This window comes from Hemiscyllium ocellatum, chromosome 20 (assembly GCF_020745735.1).
Source record: "Hemiscyllium ocellatum isolate sHemOce1 chromosome 20, sHemOce1.pat.X.cur, whole genome shotgun sequence".
Taxonomy (NCBI): Eukaryota; Metazoa; Chordata; class Chondrichthyes; order Orectolobiformes; family Hemiscylliidae; genus Hemiscyllium; species Hemiscyllium ocellatum.
In genome coordinates this window covers 29,754,248-29,774,594 of record NC_083420.1, presented here as the reverse complement: position 1 = coordinate 29,774,594, position 20,347 = coordinate 29,754,248, and the positions used below count along the sequence as shown (strand labels likewise).

General features: G+C 39.8%; 1 protein-coding gene across 5 annotated transcripts in view; it reads left to right on the top strand.

The window, feature by feature from the left end:
- mettl22 (methyltransferase 22, Kin17 lysine) overlaps positions 1–4,981 on the top strand; it is a 58,138-nt gene extending 53,157 nt beyond the window's left edge. For 4 of the 5 annotated variants that reach the window (XM_060840703.1, XM_060840701.1, XM_060840704.1 and 1 more), the window contains exon 11: positions 3,647–4,980. In XM_060840703.1, coding sequence (XP_060696686.1) covers positions 3,647–3,697 — 51 coding nt within the window. In that variant the 3' untranslated portion in view covers positions 3,698–4,980. Of the gene's footprint in view, positions 1–3,646 lie in introns of all 5 variants that reach the window. The other variant, XM_060840705.1, reaches the window with a different exon arrangement.
- Positions 4,982–20,347: the final 15,366 nt, after the last annotated feature.

Genomic DNA, 20,347 nt, shown 5'->3' with positions numbered 1-20,347 from the left:
GAATAATTCAGAATAGTTTTGATCAAAATGACACTGAGGCAAATGATATTTGCTGCAATTTGTGAACCAAAGATAAGCAACGTTACAAGAGTCTCTGATTTAGGTTTATATCTGGACTGCATTGGGCCATTTTTGCCATTCATTAGAATCATTGCGAATCAGTGGCTTTGCTCCATATCTTTTAACTAATTTTATAATATCAGATTTAACAACTGACATAGCATCAAGTCCTATTTTAGAAGAGAGTTCCAAACTTCTACCATTCTTCGCGCACCAAGTGTTTTCTCGCATTACTCATGAAAGGCTTGGCTTTAACTTTTTGGGTGATACCCCCTCACTCTAGACACCCATTCCAGGAGAAATGGTTTTCAAGTTTGGAACACTATGAATTCCCCTTAATTACTTAAACTGATTAAACCACCCTTTTACCTCCCAAATTTCAGGGGATACAAACATAGTTTATGCAATTGCTCAACTACACTTGTAATCCAGGTATTATTTTCGTAAATCTACTCTATGAACTCACTATGACCACTAAACATATTCTAAAGTGTAGTGCCCAGAACTTCCCACAGTACTCTAGGTGTGATCTAACCAGGGTATTGTGTTTTTGTAGCATGATGTGTATTCATTTATATTCTAATTCTTTGGATGTAAAGATTATCACTGTATTATCCTGCATGATTATTTTCTGTACCTGTTCATGAAAATTTAACAATCTATTAGACATAATTGTTTCTAACTTTTCACCATTTAGAAAGTATTCTAAACTAACTTGTTTAGGTCCATAGTGGATGAGCTATCATGGCATTCATTAAAAATTATTTGCCACACTTTTTTATTAATTCATTAATATCATTTTTTAATTCTATGATTATAGCCACACCAATACTAATACTACTTAACTTTGTGTTATTGGCAAACTAGGATATGTACCTCTTTGTTCCATCTAAGTTATTAATATATACATTAAGTAATTAAGATCCCAACATAGATTGCTTTACACACCATTAATCGCATTCTGACAATTAGAGTACATCGCCATTATTTCTATTCTCTCTGTCTCCTGCAATGCAGTCAGTTTCATAATCACATTAATAACATGCCTTCAATTCCTTGAGCTTCAATTTGAGCTAGCAGTCTTTTATGTAAGTAAGCTTAATTCCGCTGTTCAATGCTTAAACTACTTTTTCAAAAATCTCAATAAAATTCAAAAGACTATCTATACAGCATTATCTCTCTGAATCAATTTTTATTCCCCTTTTATTTCACTTTCTATACCTGATTGAGCATTGAATTTACATTCCTTGAAGAAATTTCTTCAACCATAAAACACCTGGACTTTCCGAAAAGGAACAGCTGAAGACTGCGGATAATCTTGTTGCTTAAACCTCTGTTTTACACCTCCATTCCTGCTGCTAATATAGCGTGCAGTTAATACCTGTGAGCATACTGCAACATAATTGACAGGGTTTTTCAGGAGTGTGAAAAGGTCTCATAGCCCAACAGCGTTTTGAGAGGGGTTTTCAAATTCTGGAGAATTGGAGAAACATACCAAATGTAACTGCACACTATTGAGAAAAGGTTCCAAGAACACCGGGCCAGAATCTGAAATCATTCAAAAAAGTAATGGTATTTTAGTACAAGAGGTAAGGAGAGGGAGTAACGTCACAGCATTAGGCAGGGGCAGATTTGCTGCTTCATCTGGAAATCATCTTAGATTTACCCCTCAACCATTAGCATTGCAAAAGAGATATCTCAATGTCCATCTTTTAATGCATTGGTGATGTGCAGTTCCAGTAGTTGTAGAGAGTACATGCATTAAATTCTCCACAGAAAGTTGTCATTTCAAGTTTGAGTATCCTTTTAATTTCTGCCAATCAATCTCTCTGGTACTGAAAATGAGCCCATCAATGTGTCCTTTTTAATTTCCACCTTTTCATTCAGAAATATTATCACCCACGTCTTCCGGTCTCTTGATCTTCACAGCCCATACATATAACTGTGATATGCTTTTGTATCCTTCCAAAATCCTAATGGATTGGCTTCCATAGAAATTGCCCAGGAAGTTTACAACTCCCAACAGATAATTTCCCTGTTCCCTAATATCCTCCTCAAAAATTTCCTAATCTGAACTAGAGTTGGAGACTTCAAACACTTAAACAGTTCTTACCATTCTCCAGGAAATGTTTGACAAACCAATCCTAATCCAACAATAATAAAAAAATACTGAGGATGCTGGAAATCTGAAACTAACATGGAAAATGCTGGAGAAACTCAACAGGTCTAATAACACCTATGGAGAGAGAAATAGTGTTAACATTGAGTTTGGTGTGACTACTCTTCAAGAACGTTACCTCTGTTTCTCTGGCCACAGATGCTGACAATACTAATCTAACTCCTGAGTAAATTAGATTCCCTCCCATCCTTCCCATAAATCACAGTAGTGTATTATCAGTACACTTACATGTATTTTATATAACTAAAAGGATTACCAGATATGTTCTGCCTGCTTACAGGCTGCTATTGAATACCCAACATCATACTTGACCTCCTGACTACCTCCTTCTCTTCTGAACTGCCTCGCAATCCAATCTGACTACCATTCTTCCACCTAACAACCCTCTGAATGTAATTCCCCCTGACCTGTCTACCCTAACCATCTTTCCCACGCCCTGAATGCTATCCCACTCCTGACCCATCTACCCCTCCTGACCACGTAATGCCTACCAATCACCCGCCCTTCCTGAAATAGCCATGACTGTCTCATACCCCTTCCGTCTCAAGTAGCTACCAGCCTAACCACCTCACCTCAAATGCAACTACCACCCAACTATCTGCCACCTCACTTATCAGTCTCCCTAGCTGCTTATTATCTAACATTATCTACTATTGATTACACCGACAATTCTACCCATCTATTAGCTCTCATTTGACACCTCACCCACTTAGCATTACTGACTTACACACTCATCTACTACTCACCATCCTACCCATTCATTCATTCACCCATTCACTAATTTCTGACATTAACACTGGTTTGTTAAACTTACCATTGTTTCACTTTAAACTTTACACTTTTGAAGTTAAACTAAGCAAGTGCTTTACAAGAGGGGGTGACCTATTCTCCCCTCAACTCTCCTCCACTCCAAATTCCCCATAAAAAATGGAGACCAGCATCAAGGCAGAGAAACACTTAAGCAAAGCAGCAATATGTGATAGTTGCCGGTCCTCAGAAGATCTGAGCCAGGATGTTTGAAAATACAATAGCATATGTGAGACTGAAAGACATTTATAGAGTTTTCTAATCATATTGTTAAACATATAAAATGGCATTATCATGTGAAAATACAGTTGCAGGAGGGGATCTTGAAATTACAACTCATATAAGCAAAACAGCCCTACTGTGAAAGATGCCTTTGTTTGAATTTGGATTGCCATCTTGTGGTAGTATATTTTCTGTATGCTCAGACACATTTTTTGTGACAAAAAGGGTCTTGGTACTGATTCCTGCTTGAAAGGCTATTGTCATGACTCACTTGCATCTAATGTGATGTAATTTATACAATATGACTGTCTTTTGATGAAAAGCTTTCTTGTATTTTTGTTTTCAAAGTGTATTGATTTTTTGTGGTTTTCCTTCCAGGAACTGTGGAAAATTATTGCTGAGCCATTTAAAAGCAACACACAACAATAGAATGGTTATTGTGATTGAAAGTGCATTGAGAGGAGTGTTGCTCATTTCTTCAGTTTGTTGAAGACTTTAACTGAAAAGCCTTGCAAACTGTTTAAATAGTAAGGAATAATAACTATCTTATATCGTTCAATGATACAACAGTAACTGCAGCAAGGAAATTACTTCACAAATGTTAATGGAGGAAGTCTTAATATGCTTGAATCACATTTCTCTACTATTTAAACAGGTACTGACCTTTACAATGAATCTGTCAATGAATACAAAAAATAGAGACAAAAAACTTTTATACAATGAAATTGATTATAACAAATGCTTCCCATTGACTTAATTATCGTTATCCTGTTTTCATAAGAGGTCTTCTGTCTCTAACATAACAGAGGAATTTCAAATAAGCACATAAATATGAAAATAGTTTCTGTACTCATAAGATGTACTTTCATTTTTTCCATTCTTACAATTCTCAACCTAAAACACATAACGTGAAATATATTCACTAAAAAAAGAAAGGGAAGAATTATTTTTCATAAAATGGATTTCAATTGCTTGTAAACTTTTACCCTATTGAGTTAGAACACTTAAGCACTGAATCAGACAACATAGATGAAGGCCATTCAGCCCATAATGCCTATGTCAGGTCTTTGAAAGAGCTATCCAGTTAATTACACTGCATACAACTGGAACCTTTCCTTTTCATTTCCCTATTGAAAGTTACGATTGAATCTGCTTATATCACCCTTCAAGCAGTGTATCCCAGACATCGTAACTCTCTGCATTAAATAAATTCACCCATCCAATCTGCCCTCAATCCCATGTTTGTTTGCTGATATCTCAACTCAGTGCTCTTTCCAAATCTCTTTCTAAATTCTTCGTAGTTTTTGATAAGCCTCTATTAAATCTACTCTTAGCATTCTTTGCTCTGAGGAATGCAATCCCACTTTCCTCTAATGTCTCCACACATCTGAAATCTAATCAATTCATTTCAAAGATCCTTGATGTTCTAATACAGCTGTAGCCAAACATTTAACTGAATATGATTTATTGTGTTTGAGTTTATTTTAAACTGAGATGTACTTTGAACTAATATATTTTATAAATGCAGTGTGATTCTATTTTGGGAATAAAGTTTTTTTTGAGGAAAAAAACAATAACTTAAATATTCCTCTTGCATCTATTCTTACTGCTACTACATTCGAGAGCCTGTTCAGATTATGGAGATCATTTATTTCAGTGAAGTGAGAAATTTTACATGTCCTGCATTACTGCCAACGTTTTGAATCATATAATTTAAATATTTTACTGCTAAATTGTCAGGAAAGTTATAAGTTTTATTTGCCATTTTAATGTAATTTTTTAATATCTGAGATAACTTTCTTCACTTTTCTTGAATGTTGTATTTGTTTCAAAATAGCTAAGTGCTTAAAAACTAGCTACTACAATTTAGAAATATACAGTTATTAAGGGATAAATATAGATTATAGTTATTTTGCTTCAAGTACTTAGTACATATTTGTGCTATGACATTATTCTGTTCAATACATTTTAATAATTAGAAATGTATCAATGCATATTGTAGGGATAATGATATGAAATTATTTCATTCTTTAATTTGGGAAAAATAATATTCCTACATCCATTGTAATTAATTAATTAAATGGGCAATTTATCTGAATGGCTTTGTAAAAGAGGCACGCATTTATTCAGTACTAGCAAAAAGAAAGCTCTAACATTAACAACATAAAATTCCATCTGATTCCTAACATGCATATACTTGATAAAAAGAAAAATTGTTCAGGTCTTATGTATTTGGAGGTGTTCAAAGTAATGAGGGGTCAAGACAGAATGGATAACAGAAATTGCCCTGTTGGCAGAGGGTTCAAGAACTACAAGATACTATATTGAAGTGAATGATGAAAGGATGAATGACAACATTAGGAAGAGCGTTTTTGCAGCAAGTGATTACAACCTGGAATGTACTGCCTGAGAACGTAGTGGATGCAGATTTAATCATAGCTTTCAAAAAGAAATGAAATAACCACTTTAAGTGAAAACATTTGCGGGGCTATGAGAAAGAAAAAAAGGGGGTGAAAGGAGCAGAGAGCCAATGTGGCTACAGCAGGTCAAATGGCCTCATTTTAAAAATTCATTCATGGGAATATGGACATTGCTGGCCAAACCAGCATTTATTGCTCATCTGCAATTGCCTGGAGAACCCAGTTGTAAACTTTCTGCATGCCCTGCTTCAGACTAGGTGGCTTAGGGATGCCCGTAATGTGTTTGAAAGGAGGTTCAATGATTTTGACCTAGTATCAGTAAAAGAATGGTGATGTAATTCAAAATCGGGATGGTATTGGCTTGAACTTGAGGAACTCCTGCTTTGATGTTCTGTGGCTGAGAGGATAGTTCTTGAGCAAACAAAACCATATTCCAACGTGCTAACTATGATTCCAACCAGTGGAGAAATGTCACCAATTTCCATTGAATGCCATGCTCCGTCAGATGCTGCCTTGAGGTCAAGGGCAGTCACCCTTCTTTCCCCTCTGGAGTTTGCCTCTTTTGTCCATTTGAACGGGCCTGGCAGAACCCAAATGGAGTATAGTCAGCTGGTTATTTTTGAGTAAATGCTAATAGATAGCATTGCTGACAACTTCCATAACTTTAAGAATAAACCAGTTTTTGGTAATTTGGGTCGGATTTGTAGACAGGACATACCTGGGCAATTTTCCGCATTGCCAGGTAAATGTTAGTGTGTTGTAACTAAACTAGAATAGGTTGGTTGGGGACACAGCTATTCCTGGAACACAAGTCTTCTAACCTATTGCCAGAATGTTGTTAGGACCAATAGTGTTTGCAATATCAAGTTGCTCCAACTGCTTCTTAATATCGTGTGGACTGAATTGAACTGGCTGAAGATGCTTGCAAATGCTTCATTCCTACGTTTACTACCAGCCTTCAGCCAAGTCGATTCACTCCATGCGATATCAAGAAACAGTTGGAAACATTGGATACTGCGAACGCTATGGGCCCTGACAACATTCCAGCTGTAGTACTGAAGACTTATACTCCATTACTTGCCACTTCCCGAGCCCAAGCTGTTCCAATACAGTTACAACACTGGTATCTACTCAACAATGTGGAAAGTTGCCCAGGTGTGTCCTTTACATAAAAAGCAGGACAAATCCAACCTGATCAATTACTATCCAATTTGTCTACTTTTGATTATTAGTAAAGTAATGGAAGGTGTCATCAACAGTGTTATCAAGCAGCACCTGCTCAGTGACGCCCAGTTTGGGTTCCGCCAGGCTGACTCAGCTCCTGAATCATTACAGTCTTGGTCCAAACATAGACAAAAGAGCTGAATGCCAGAGGTGAGGTGAGAGTGACAGCTCTTCACATCAAGGCTGGATTTGATCAAGTGTGGCATCCGGGAGCCTGAGCAAAACTGTAATCAATGGGCATGGGGGGGGGGTGCAAACTGTCCGGTGGTTGGAGTCACACCTGACACATCGAAAAATGGTCATGGTTGTTGGACACTGGACATCTCTGCAGGAGTTCCTCAGATTAGTTTCTGAGGCCTAACCATTTTCAGCTGCTCCCTCCATGATCTTACTCTATCATAAGGTCAGAATGGGGATGCTCACCGATGATAGTACAATATTCAGCACCACTTGCAACTCCTCAGATACTGAAGCAGTCCATGTTCAAATGCAACAGGATCTGGACAATATCCAGGCTTGGGCTGACAAGTGTGAAATAACATTCATGCCACACAAATGCCAGGCTCTTACCATCACAAGTAAGAGACAACCTAACCATCACCCCTTGACATTCAGCTGTGTTATCATCAGTGAATTCCCCCACTATCAACGTCTTGGGTATTATCATTAACCAGAAACTCAACTGGACTCACTACATAAACAAAATGGCTACAAGAGCAGTTTAGGAGCTAGGATTACTGTGGCAAGTAACTCACTTCCTTACTCCTGAAAGCCATCTACAAGGCACAAGTCAGAAGGGTGATGGAATTGTCCTCACTTGCCTGGTTGAGTGCAGAACTAACAGCACTCAAGGAATTTGACACTATCAAGGACAAAGCAGCCTGCTTAATTGGCACTACATCCACAATTATCTATTCCTTCCACTGATGACGCTCCATAACAGCAGTGGGTACAATTTACAAAATGCACTGCAGCAATTCACCAAAGATCCTCAAATGGCACTTTCAAAATCCACAATCACTTCCATCTAGAAGGACAAGAGCAACAGATATGTGGGAACACCACCACCTTCAAGTTCACCTTCAAGCCACCTCCATCCTTACTGAGATATAAATCACCATTCCTTCACTGTCGCTGGGTCAAATTCCTGGAATTCCCTCCCTAATGGCATTGTGGGTCAACCCACAGCAGGTGGACTGCAGGGGTACAAGAACATAGCTCACCGCCACCTTCTCAAGAACAACAAGAGATGGGTAATAAATGTTGGCCAACCAGTGACACCCACAACCTATAAACAAATCTTTTAAAAATCTGTTGGGCTGTCCCATTATTGAGGATGAATTGAATTAAATTTATTGTCACATGAACCGAGGCACAGTGAAAAGATTTCTCTTGTGAGCAATACAGGCAGACCACATAATTAATTAGCATGGATAAGTAAATAATAGGTAAATAGCCGCAAAACAAAAACACAGGTACAGGCGAATGCTAAGAGTTTGTGAGTCCATTCAAATTTCCAACAACAGTAGGATGGAAACTGTTTCGAAATCAGCTGGTGAGTGTGTTCAAACTTCTGTACTTTCTCCCTGTTAGTAGGGATTGTAAGAAAGCATTGCCAGGGTGGGATGGATCTTTTGAGAATGCTGGCAGCCTTTCCTTTACAGCGGGCCTGGTAGATGGAATCTATCGATGGGAGGTTGGCCTTTGTGATTGTCTGGGCTAAGTTCACCACTCTCTGTAACTGTCTCCAATCTTGAATGGTACAGTTGCTATACCAGGCAGTGATACATCGAGACAGAATGCTCTCGATGGCGTACCTATAAAAGTTGGCAAGGGTATTTGCTGTCATGCCAAACTTCCTCAGGTACCTGAGGAAGAAGAGACATTGTTGGGCCTTTGTAATCAGAGCATCCACATGAAGAGTCCAAGAAAGTTTGTTGTTGACGACCATTCCTAGGAGCTTGACACTCTCCACTCGTTCCACCTCTGTGCTGTAAATGTGTAGGGTGGGCTTGAGTAACATCCCGCCAAATGTCAATGATGAGTTCCTTGGTTTTGCTGGATGGGGATATTTGTGGGGCATTTTTCTCCAATGAATTACTTAATAGTTCAACACCATGATCACTTGTGGTAGGACTGCAGACCTCATTCTAATCCATTAGCTCTTGCTTTACTTGCTGCTTATGCTGCTTGGCCAGCTGGTAGTCCTGTGCTGTAGTTTCACCAGGTTTATACCTCATTTTTGAGTGTTGCTCTTATTTTTGAGTGTTGCCTGCATTCTTCACTGAACAAGGGTTAATCCCCTCACTTACTGGTAATGGTAGAGTGGGGTATTTCCAAACATGATATTACAGACTGTGGTTGAATACCTAATGGATGACTAAGCTTAAGTTGCTAGATCTGTTTAAAATTTATCCCATTCAGCACAGTAATAGTATGACACTGGAGGTTATCCTCAGTGTGAAACTGGGGCTTCATTTCCACAAGGACTTTAACATATTCACTCCTAAAAATACTGTCATGGGCATATGCATCTGATATGGATAAACTGGTGAGAATGAGGTTAAGTTCTCTTTTCACTTGTTGGTTTTCTCACAACCTGCTTCAGTCCCAGACTAGTGACTGTCCTTTCCGACCCAGTGAGCTCTCAGTAGTAGTACTACCATGCTACTGTTGGTGATGAAGATTAAAGTCCCCCAACCAGAGCACATTCTGTATTCTAGCCATAATCAATGCTTCCTCCAAGTGGTGTTTAAAATGGTGAAGGACTGAATGATCAGCAGGAGGTTTTTTTGCCCAGTTCTGACCTGATGCCATGAGACTCCATGGAGAACGGAATCCATTTAGAGTACTATCAGTGTAATTCTTCCCCCATTATTTACTACTGTGCCACTACCTGAAGGATTTTCCTGGTGGTGTCTGAGACATAATCTAAAGGACTATGCCTGGTTATTGCTTCACTGGTTTATGGTGACAGTTCTCCCAATTTTGGCACAATCCCAGATCTGAGTAGGGAGGATCTTGCAGGATCAATAGGCCACTATGTGCCATTGTTGATTCTAGGGCCTTGGATGATGTTGGGTGCTCTGTACAGTTTCATTCATTTTATCGGAATTAAGACCGTAAAATCATAGGATGTAGCAGCATTCAGCATGTCAAGTTTGTTCTGGCATTCAGCTCTTTTGTCTATGTTTGGACCAAGACTGTAATGATTCAGGAGCTGAGTCAGCCTGGCGGAACCCAAACTGGGCGCCACTGAGCAGGTGCTGCTTGATAGCACTGTTGATGACATCTTCCATTATCTGATAATTCTCAACATCACTTTTGTTAATACCCTTCTTGATTTAAAAATCTGTCTGTCTTCTCAACCTTAGAGTCACAGAGTCATAGATATATACAGACCGTTCAGTCCAACTTGTCCATGCCAACCAGCTATCTAGTCCCATTTGACAGCATTTGGCCCATATCCCTCTAAACTCTTCCTATTCATATACCCATCCAGATGCCTTTTAAATGTTGTCATCATACTAGCTTCCACCACTTCCTCTCGCAGCTCAATCCATACATGCACCATTCTCTGTGTGAAAAAGTTGCCCCTTATGTCCCTTTTATATAGAACATAGAACATAGAACAATACAGCACAGAACAGGCCCTTCAGCCCACGATGTTGTGCCGAACATTTGTCCTAGCTTAAGCACTTATCCATGTACCTATCCAATTGCCACTTAAAGGTCACCAATGATTCTGACTCTGCCACTCCCACAGGCAGCGCATTCCATGCCCCCACCACTCTCTGGGTAAAGAACCTACCCCTGACATCCCCCCTATACCTTCCACCCTTCACCTTAAATTTATGTCCCCTTGTAACACTCTGTTGTACCCGGGGAAAAAGTCTCTGACTGTCTACTCTATCTATTCCCCTGATCATCTTATAAATCTCTATCAAGTCACCCCTCATCCTTCGCCGTTCCAATGAGAAAAGGCCTAGCACTCTCAACCTATCCTCGTACGACCTATTCTCCATTCCAGGCAACAGCCTGGTAAATCTCCTTGCACCCTCTCCAAAGCTTCCACATCTTTCCTAAAGTGAGGCGACCAGAACTGCACACAGTACTCCAAATGTGGCCTTACCAAGGTCCTGTATAGCTGCAACATCACCTCACGACTCTTGAATTCAATCCCTCTGCTAATGAACGCTAATACACCATGGGGCTTCTTACAAGCTCTATCCACTTGAGTGGCAACTTTCAAAGAGCTATGAACATAGACCCCAAGATCCCTCTGCTCCTCCACCTTACTAAGAACCCTACCGTTAACCCTGTATTCCGCATTCTTATTTGTCCTTCCAAAATGGACAACCTCACACATGACAGGGTTGAATTCCATCTGCCACTCCTCAGCCCAGCTCTGCATCATATCTAAGTCCCTTTGCAGCTGACAACAGCCCTCCTCACTATCCGCAACTCCACCTATCTTCGTATCGTCTGCAAATTTACTGTTCCCCCCCCCCCTCGACTCCCTCTTCCAAGTCATTAATAAAAATTACAAACAGCAGAGGACCCAGAACTGATCCCTGCGGAACCCCACTTGTAACTGGGCTCCAGGCTGAATATTTACCATCTACCACCACTCTCTGACTTCGACCGGTTAGCCAGTTCTCTATCCAACTGGTCAAATTTCCCACTATCCCATGCCTCCTGACTTTCCGCATAAGCCTACCATGGGGAACCTTATCAAATGCCTTACTAAAATCCATGTACACTACATCCGCTGCTCTACCCTCATCCACATACTTGGTCACCTCCTCAAAGAATTCAATAAGACTTGTAAGGCAAGACCTACCCCTCACAAATCCGTGCTGGCTATCCCAAATCAAGCAGTGTCTTTCCAGATAGTCATAAATCCTATCCCTCAGCTTAAACTTATGTTTTGGACTCCCCACCGCAGGGAAAAGACCTTACCTATTTACTCTATCCATGCCCCTCATGATTTTATAAATGTCTGTAAGGTCACCTTTCAACTTATGACACTCCAGGCAAAATAGCCCTAGCTTATTCAGGCTCTCCCTATTGCTCAAACCCTGGCAACATCTTTGTAAATCTTTTCTGAACCCTTTCTAGTTTCAAAACATCCTTCTGATAGGAGAGAGACCAGAGTTGCATGCAGTACTCCAAAAGTGGACAAACCAATGTCTCGTACAGCCGCAACATGACTCTCAACTGATTTACCCAATGCTCTGACCAATAAAGGCTAGCATTCCAAACGTCATCTTCACTATCCAATTATCTGCGATTCCACTTTCGAGGAATAGTGAACCTGCACTCCAAGGTCTCTTTGTTTAGCAATACACCCCCAGACTTTATCATTAAGTATAGAAGTCCTGCTCTGATTTGCCTTTCCAAAATGCAGTACCTCATATTTATCTAAAAATTAAACTCCATCTGTCCATTCTTGGCCCATTGGCCCATCTGATCAAGATCCTGTTGTATTCTAAGTAACCTTCTTCGCTCTCCGCTACACTTCCGATTTCAGTGTCACCTGTAAACTTACTAACCATACCTTCTATGTTCACATCCAAATCATTTATAGAAATGATGAAAAGCAGTAGACCTAACACTGATTCTCATGGTACACCACTGGTCACAGGCCTCAAGTCTGAAAAGCAACCTTCCACTACCACCCTCTGTCTGCGGCCAACAGTGAGACATCAGAATGGTATGTTGCCTCCCTGGTGCCAAGATCAAGGATAACTAGGAGGGAAGAGAGATCAACAGGAGCTTTTTTTAAAACACATTGGAACAATTAACATGGGAAGAGATAAGGATGAAATTCTGAGGAGAGAATATAGGAAGTTAGTCAGGAATTTGAAAAGGAGATTTTCATAGTGGTAATATCTGGATTTTTTTCCAGTGCCACAATAAACCCTATTTGTTTTTATTTGTCTTTTAAGAGTTCACGGGTGAGTTGGCAAACCACATGCTGGAGATTGTGCAATCTTCACCTTAAGCTGCTGATTCAGCATTCAACAAGACAGTTCTGAGCAAAAATGTCAAGTCCATGCTTGGGAGTTCTAGACCCACAAATAAAAATAGTAACAATGATATGCAAATGTATAAAATTCATTTTTATAGTTACAGTACTATGAAATATATATTTCAAATGTGCTATTTGATAATACACGTTTTAGACATTAGAAAAAAACTGGTTATTGGAGTAAATGTTGTATTCTATTCAAGAAGAATTCTAAATGATTTGAAAGGTTCATTGTAGACTGCAATATGGTTCATTAGTAGCACTCTCAGTGTGGAGGTGAGTTGCTTGCATGAACTGTTGCAATCTTTGAAGTGTAGGGACTATGCTGTTAGGAAGGGGGTTCCAGGATTTTGCCCTGTGCTAGTGAATATAGTTCTAAATCAGAATGGTGTGTGCCTCGGAGAGGAATTTTCAGATGGTGGTGTCCTTGTTCTTAGAGGTGATAGAGTTCATGGGTTTGTAAGGTGCTGTCAGAGAAGATGGGCTAGTTGCTTCAATGTATCTTGTAAATGGTATACTCTTGCTACTTGGCATCTGTAGTAAAAGGAATGAATTTCGAAGATGGTGGTTAGGATGCCAATCAAATGTGCTGCTTTGACCCGAATGTTGTTGAGTTTCTTTAGTTCTGTTGGAGCTGTATCCAACCAGTCAAATTGTGGTTATTCCATTACACTCCTGTTTTATGCCTTGTAGATAGTGGACAGCCATTGAAGACAGAAAGTATGCTACTGCTGCAGAATTGCTACCTTTTGATTTGCTGTTTTATACTCAATATTTACATGGCTGGTCAGTGGTAACATCCAGGATGTTAATTTTGGCAATTCAGTGATCATAATAGCACTCATATTATTAGGAACCTTTGAGAAGTTGCAAATGCAACAATCTACAATCGTTCCACTTTGACCTAATGATGGAGCGAAGTTCATTGGAGATGGCCAGGGCTTGGGCACTACACTGAGGAACTCCTATGATGATGTCGTGGGACTGAAATGATTGCCTTCTAACAACTACAACCATCTTCATTCATGTTAGGTATGGTTACAACTACAGAAGAGTTTCCCCCTATAGCTATTGACTCCAGTTTCGCAAGGATGCCTTGATGCCTTGCTAAGTCAAATGCTGCCCTTGATGCCCCCTCTGAAGTTCACCTCTCTTGTCCTTGTTTGCACTGAAGCTGAAATGAGAACAGGAGCTGGATTGCCCTGGTGGAACCCAAAACAAATAAGTACTTCATTGTTGGGCAGGTGTCCTTTAATAACATGCCAATAGCTTAATCTGTCATAAAAACAGAAAGAACTGCGGATACTGTAAATCAGGAACAAAAAAATGGAAGTTGCTGGAAAAGCTCAGCAGGTTTGGCAGCATCTGTAAAGAGAGATCAGAGTTAATGTTTCAGGTCTGGTGACTGTTCCTCAGTGTGAGCTTAATCCATCACTTTGATGATGATTGAGAATAAATTGATAGGGTGGAGTTGGCTGGATTGAGTTGTCCTGCTTTATGTGGACAAGGGTATAAAGAAGGGTACATGTGAAGAGGATTGAAACCAAAATGAGAGTATTAAAACAAGGAACTGCTTAAATGGTAGTTATTATACATTAGTGAGCGCAGGGATGATGGATTAATGGACTTAGTTTGAGTTAGGGTACAGACAGCAGAGTTTTGATTGACTGTTAGGTTATGGAACATAGAAGCTGGAAAGCTAAATAGGAGAGAACATGTCTAATACTAGGACATAAGATGTTTGTTTTTTTTAGTGTAACAGTTTTGAATAAATAATACCACATATCTTTCATTTGGTCCTTATTTTAAAATTGAATTTTCTATTGTAATTATTTGTATTTACTGTTTCTATGCTGCCAAGCATTCTCAGTGATATTGCTATAATTGCATCATGTATTTCTGTCCTGTTTCTAAGTTAGTCAGTGATCTTCAATATTGCACATGGATGACCATCATCAGTTTGAATTACATTACATCTGTGGGCTTAGTTAAAGTGGTTATAATAGCTTTCAAGATGTTAGCATCCATTACTTTATCTGAAGGATGTATGTTTGACATTTATTTTTGCATGTTCAAGTTGTTGAGGGAGTTGGGAGTGATGAGTAATTGGGAATAATTATGATTGTTTTTTCACTGCCATTGTGTCCTATTTTCTCCAAATTAATTTTGCAACAAAATAACTAACATGATTGGAATCCAGTCCCAAAGCAATTGAATCTGCTAAGTATCTGTTAATCAGTAAGTTTGCTGTAATTTCTGTGGCTATTCCTAGCAACAGCCATGTATTTTAATAATTTTTTTTGAATAAACAGGTGACCATTAGAAGGCACTTATTTAATTCAGCAGAACCACTGTGCTTGATTAAATATCAGACAAGTGATATGTTAATTCTTTCATCCATGAAGAATTTAACTGAACTGTGCAAACAATTTGGAAGAAATAGAGCATTTTTTGGCATGGGTATCTGCATATTTAAGTGCATGAGGTCAATGAACATTCTATTTTAAAGTTACTTTGGTAGTCACTTTTCCATGATAAGCATCAAACTGTACTCCTGTGTAATGTCTATGGTCCTTCAGTACTGAATAGAAATTATTAATCCATTTCAATCCCCTATCCATCCAGATAAATTAAGAGTATTTATAAAATATAAAAACCCACATGCCATTCTCATTATGCTGATGGAATGAGTGTTTTGGAAATCAAGCTCCACAAAGCTGAGATGTGAGAAATAAGACCATAGACCATAAGATATAGGAGCAGAATTAGGCCATTTGCCCCATTGAGTCAGCTCCATCATTCAGTCATGACTGATATGTTTCTCAACCCCACTCTCCTGCCATCTACCCGTGAACTTTGATCCACTTACTAATCAAGAACCTATCTCTGTCATAAATACACTCAGTAACTTGATCTCCACAGACCTCTATGGCAATGAGTTCCACAGATTCACCACCCTCTGGCTGAAGAAATTTCTCTTCATCTCAGTTCTAAAGTTCCATTCTGAGGCTGTGCCCTTGGGTCCTAGTCTTTCTTACAAGTGGAAACATCTTCTTCAAGTCCACTATTTCCAGCCTTGTGATGTTCTCTAAGTCTCAATGAGGTCTCCCTCATCCTTCTAAACTCCATTGAATACAGAGCCAGAGTCCTTAACCGTACCTCAAATGACGAGCTCTTCATCCCAGGATCATTTTGTAAACCTCATCTGGATCCCTTCCAAGTCTGGCACATCCTTCCTTAGATATGGGGCCCAATACTACTGACAGTATTACAAATGTAGTCTGACCAAGGCTTCATATGCCCAGCAGTATATCTCTTTCCTTTTATTCTAGCCCTTTCAAAACGACCATGAACTTTACATTTGCCTTCCAAACTGTCAGTTGTTCCTGCATTTTAATCTTAACAGAATCATGAACTAGGGTGCACAAGATCAATTGTGCTTCAGATTTCCAAAGCCTTTCTCCATTCAGAAATTAGTCTGTGGAACTATTCTTTCAACCAAAGTGCAGAACCTCATACTTCTACACATTGTATTCCATCTACCATGTCTTTGCCGACTCTCCTATTGTTTCCAAGTCCTTTTGCAGATTCCCCACTTCCTTAAAACTAACTGTCCCTCCAGCTACTTTGTGTCATTCTTTAATCTTAGCAATTTTACCCTCAGTTCTTTCTTCCAAATGGTTCATGTATAACATAGATAGTTGTGGTTCCAACACTGACCTCTGTGGAACTCCACAAGGTACTGGCTGCCATCCTGAAAAAGACCCCTTTATCCCTTCCCTCTGCTTTCTGCTAGTCAGCTATTCCTCAACCCTTGCCCCTAACACCATGACCTTTTATCTTTTTTTCCTTCTTTTTGGCCAGTGACAAGCAGTGCCCTTAACATTCCTGTTTTTTTTAAATTAATCCCCACACTACCGCCTAACTGCGGTAGTGCTTATTTTTCCCCAGCACCCATTGTGTGTGTGTGTGTGTGTGTGTGTGTGTGTGTGTGTGTGTGTGTGTGTGTGTGTGTGTGTGTGTGTGTGTGTGTGTAGTTGTGAGACACAGTGAGAGACACAAAGTCCATGTATCTTTATTCAGTTTCCACCACTAGGAAGATAGGAAAACACTCGAGTGGCCAGTGACAAGCAATGACCTTCACATCAAAGGGACCTTTTATCTTATTTGGCAGCACCTTATTAAAAACCTGCTGGAAATCCAAATAGCCAATTACTAAGAATTCTAACAGATTTGTCAGGTACAACCTCCCATTGATGAGACCTTGTGAATCACCCTTAATTTACCATGGTTTGGAGATGCCGGTGTTGGACTGGGGTGTACAAAGTTAAAAATCACACAACATTAGGTTATAGTCCAACACGTTTAATTGAAAGCATTAGCTTTCGGAACGCCACTCCTTCATCATGAAAGAGTGGAGCTCTGAAAGGTAGTGCTTCCAATTAAACCTGGTGTTGTGGATTTTAACTAATTTACTATGAGCTTCCAAGTACTTCACACGATCATCCGTAATAATGGATTGTAAAATCTTAACAATGACTGCAGTAAGGCTTTTCCTTAGTGATGGTCAATACAATTACCCCTGGCCCCTGACTCTTGAAGCTCTGGTATGTTACTGGTGTCTTCCACTATGAAGACTGAGTCAGTTTCTTAGTCATTTCTTTAGACAGCTGGAAAATGAGGCTGGAGGAGTACTAATGGTAGAACAATGCCACTCTCTTACCTTTTTATATATCATCTAAAACACACTTGCACTTTTTTTATATCACTAGCAAGCTGACCCTCCTATTTCACCCTTATTGCTTTTACAGTTGTTCTCTGGTTTTTAATGATTTCCCAATCCTTTGGCTTCCCACTAATGTTCACTATACTGTATGCTTTTTCTTTTGCTTATATATTGTCCCTAACCTTCCATGTCAGCCACAGTTGCCTCATCTGCCCCTTGGTATGTTTCTTCCTCGGGATTAATTTCAGCTCCGCCGCCTGAAATAACCCCAGAAACCCCTCTTACTGCTGCTCCACTTTGCCAGGCTCCCCTCCGACCAACATTGGCCAGCTTCTCCACTGTATCTTTGTAGTTTCGTTTTACTCAATTGTAATACCATCACACCTGGTTCAAGCTTCTCCCTCTCAAAACTGCAAGATGAGTTCTGTCATATTATGGTCACGGGTCCCTAGGGGTTTCTTCACAATAAGCTCCCGAATCAAGCTTCATCTCAAGTTCCCTGGGAGCTTTACCAAAGCTGCTCCAAACAAATCCTATAGATATTCTACAAATTTATTTTCTTAGGATCTACTACCAACCTAATTTTCCAGCTGCATATTGAAGTTCCTCATGATTATTGTAAGAGTGCCTTTCTTATATGCCTTTTCTATCTCCTGATTTATTTTCTTCTCCACAACCTGACTACTGCTAGGAGGTCTGTACACAACTCCCATCAAAATAGTTTATCCTTTGTGGTTCCTCATCTCTACTCGCACAGATCCGATGCCTTCTGACCGTATATTGCTTCTTGCTATCAATTTAATTTCATTTCACACTAAGAAGGCAACCCATCTGCTCATCTGCCTGTCCATTTGATCGGATGCATATCCTTGAATATTTAGTTTTCAGCTCTGATCTCCTTGCAGCCATGACTTTGTGATACATATCGCACTGTACACACCCATTTCAATCTGCCCTACAAGCTCGTTTATCTTGTTTCATGTACTGTACGCATTTTGGTACAATACCCTCGGGCTTGATTTGATCACCCCGCCTTCCCATAGGTAGCCGCTTAAATGCTGTGCCTGAAGTTAGATTTCTGAGCCTTTCCATACTCCCTAACTTATTATTTGTTCTGAAAACTTTAATAATCTCTCCTGAGTCCTCCCTCCACTTTGACCTTTTCCATAGTTTTCCATGCAACGGACTCCATCTCTTCATGATTTAGTTCCAAGCGCTATCCACAATAGTTATGCTATCTCTCCATGATTTAGTTCCAAGCGCTATCCACAATAGTTATGCTATTCACCTGAACTCTGGTTGCAGCTGGATTCTTGGGGAGCATGTCCCATTGGAATAGCTCCCTCCTTCCCCTTTAATGATGTCAATGACCCATGAATTCAAACCCATTTCTCCCACAGCCAACTTCAATAGATTTCCTAATCTTGTTGACCCTGTGCCAATTATCTGATGGCTCAAATAGTCATCTGGAGATATAACCTTTTTTGATCTGATTTTTAATTTTACCCCTATATTCAGCAGAACCTGTCTCTAACTATTTCATTGGTACCTACATGGACCACAACAACTCGTCTTTCCCCTCCCACTCCAGGTTCCTCTGCAGCTCAGATGAAGTATCTTGAACCCAGGCACCAGGCACACAATGTAGCCTTCAGGACTATTGATCCTGGTCTAAGAGAATAGAGTCTATTCCCCTGATTTGCTGTTCCCTATTACAAATTCATTTTTTTCTTCCCACTCTTGAATGGCTCCCTGTACCACAGTGCTGTAATCAGTTTGTTCAACCTCTCTACAGCCCCACTCTGATGCACACAGGCAGCAAGAATCTCAAACATGTTAGACAAGCTCAAGGCTCCCTCAGGACTACCTCCCGATCCCTTTATCCCATTGTCACACCTCTGTGTCCCTGACCACTACCAAATTCAAGGTAATTAATCCAAGGAGTGTAACTGTCTCCTGATCACAGCATCCAGGTAGCTCTTTCCCTTCCCTGATCTGTCACTATGTTCAAAGCTCAGACTCCAGCTCATCAGCTCTGAGCCAGAGTTCCTCAGCGACCAATTCTTGCTATATAAGAACCACAATGGGGTCCACCAACTCACACATCATGGAAATACAATACATCACCTGGCCCTGCATCTCTATTTTAAAGGTTTTTTATTTAACCTATTTCTAATAAATATGTTCAAAAATGTTATTACACACCTCTGGAGCTAGTACTTAGTTCTTAATTTGTTTTTTCCCTACTAGTCTTTTAATCTGTAACCTGTAAGTATTTCACCTGTTTACTTTAATCTGAAATGAACCCCTTATAGATACATTGTCAAATTAGCAGCTGTTTTTTCTCAATCAATGAATGTATTGTTTTCCCATGATGTGTCTCTTTCTTTTGTGCTGGGCCTCCAGTCCTGGGCTTCAATTTATCCTGATAAAAGATCTTCTAAACTAGAAACCAAAAACATAAGCAAAAAACACCTCTTAACCTCTGCACCAAATTCCCACACTGCCTCCAAAGTACTCACTCAAGCTGTGTTTCACTTCAGCTGTGATTTCTTCTTCCTGATAGGAAAATAAAAATGTTGGAAATCACAGCAGGCCAGGCAGCATCCATGAAGAGAGAAAGCAGGCTAACGTTTCTAAATGGCTCTTCATCAGATTTTGCTGTGATTTCCAGC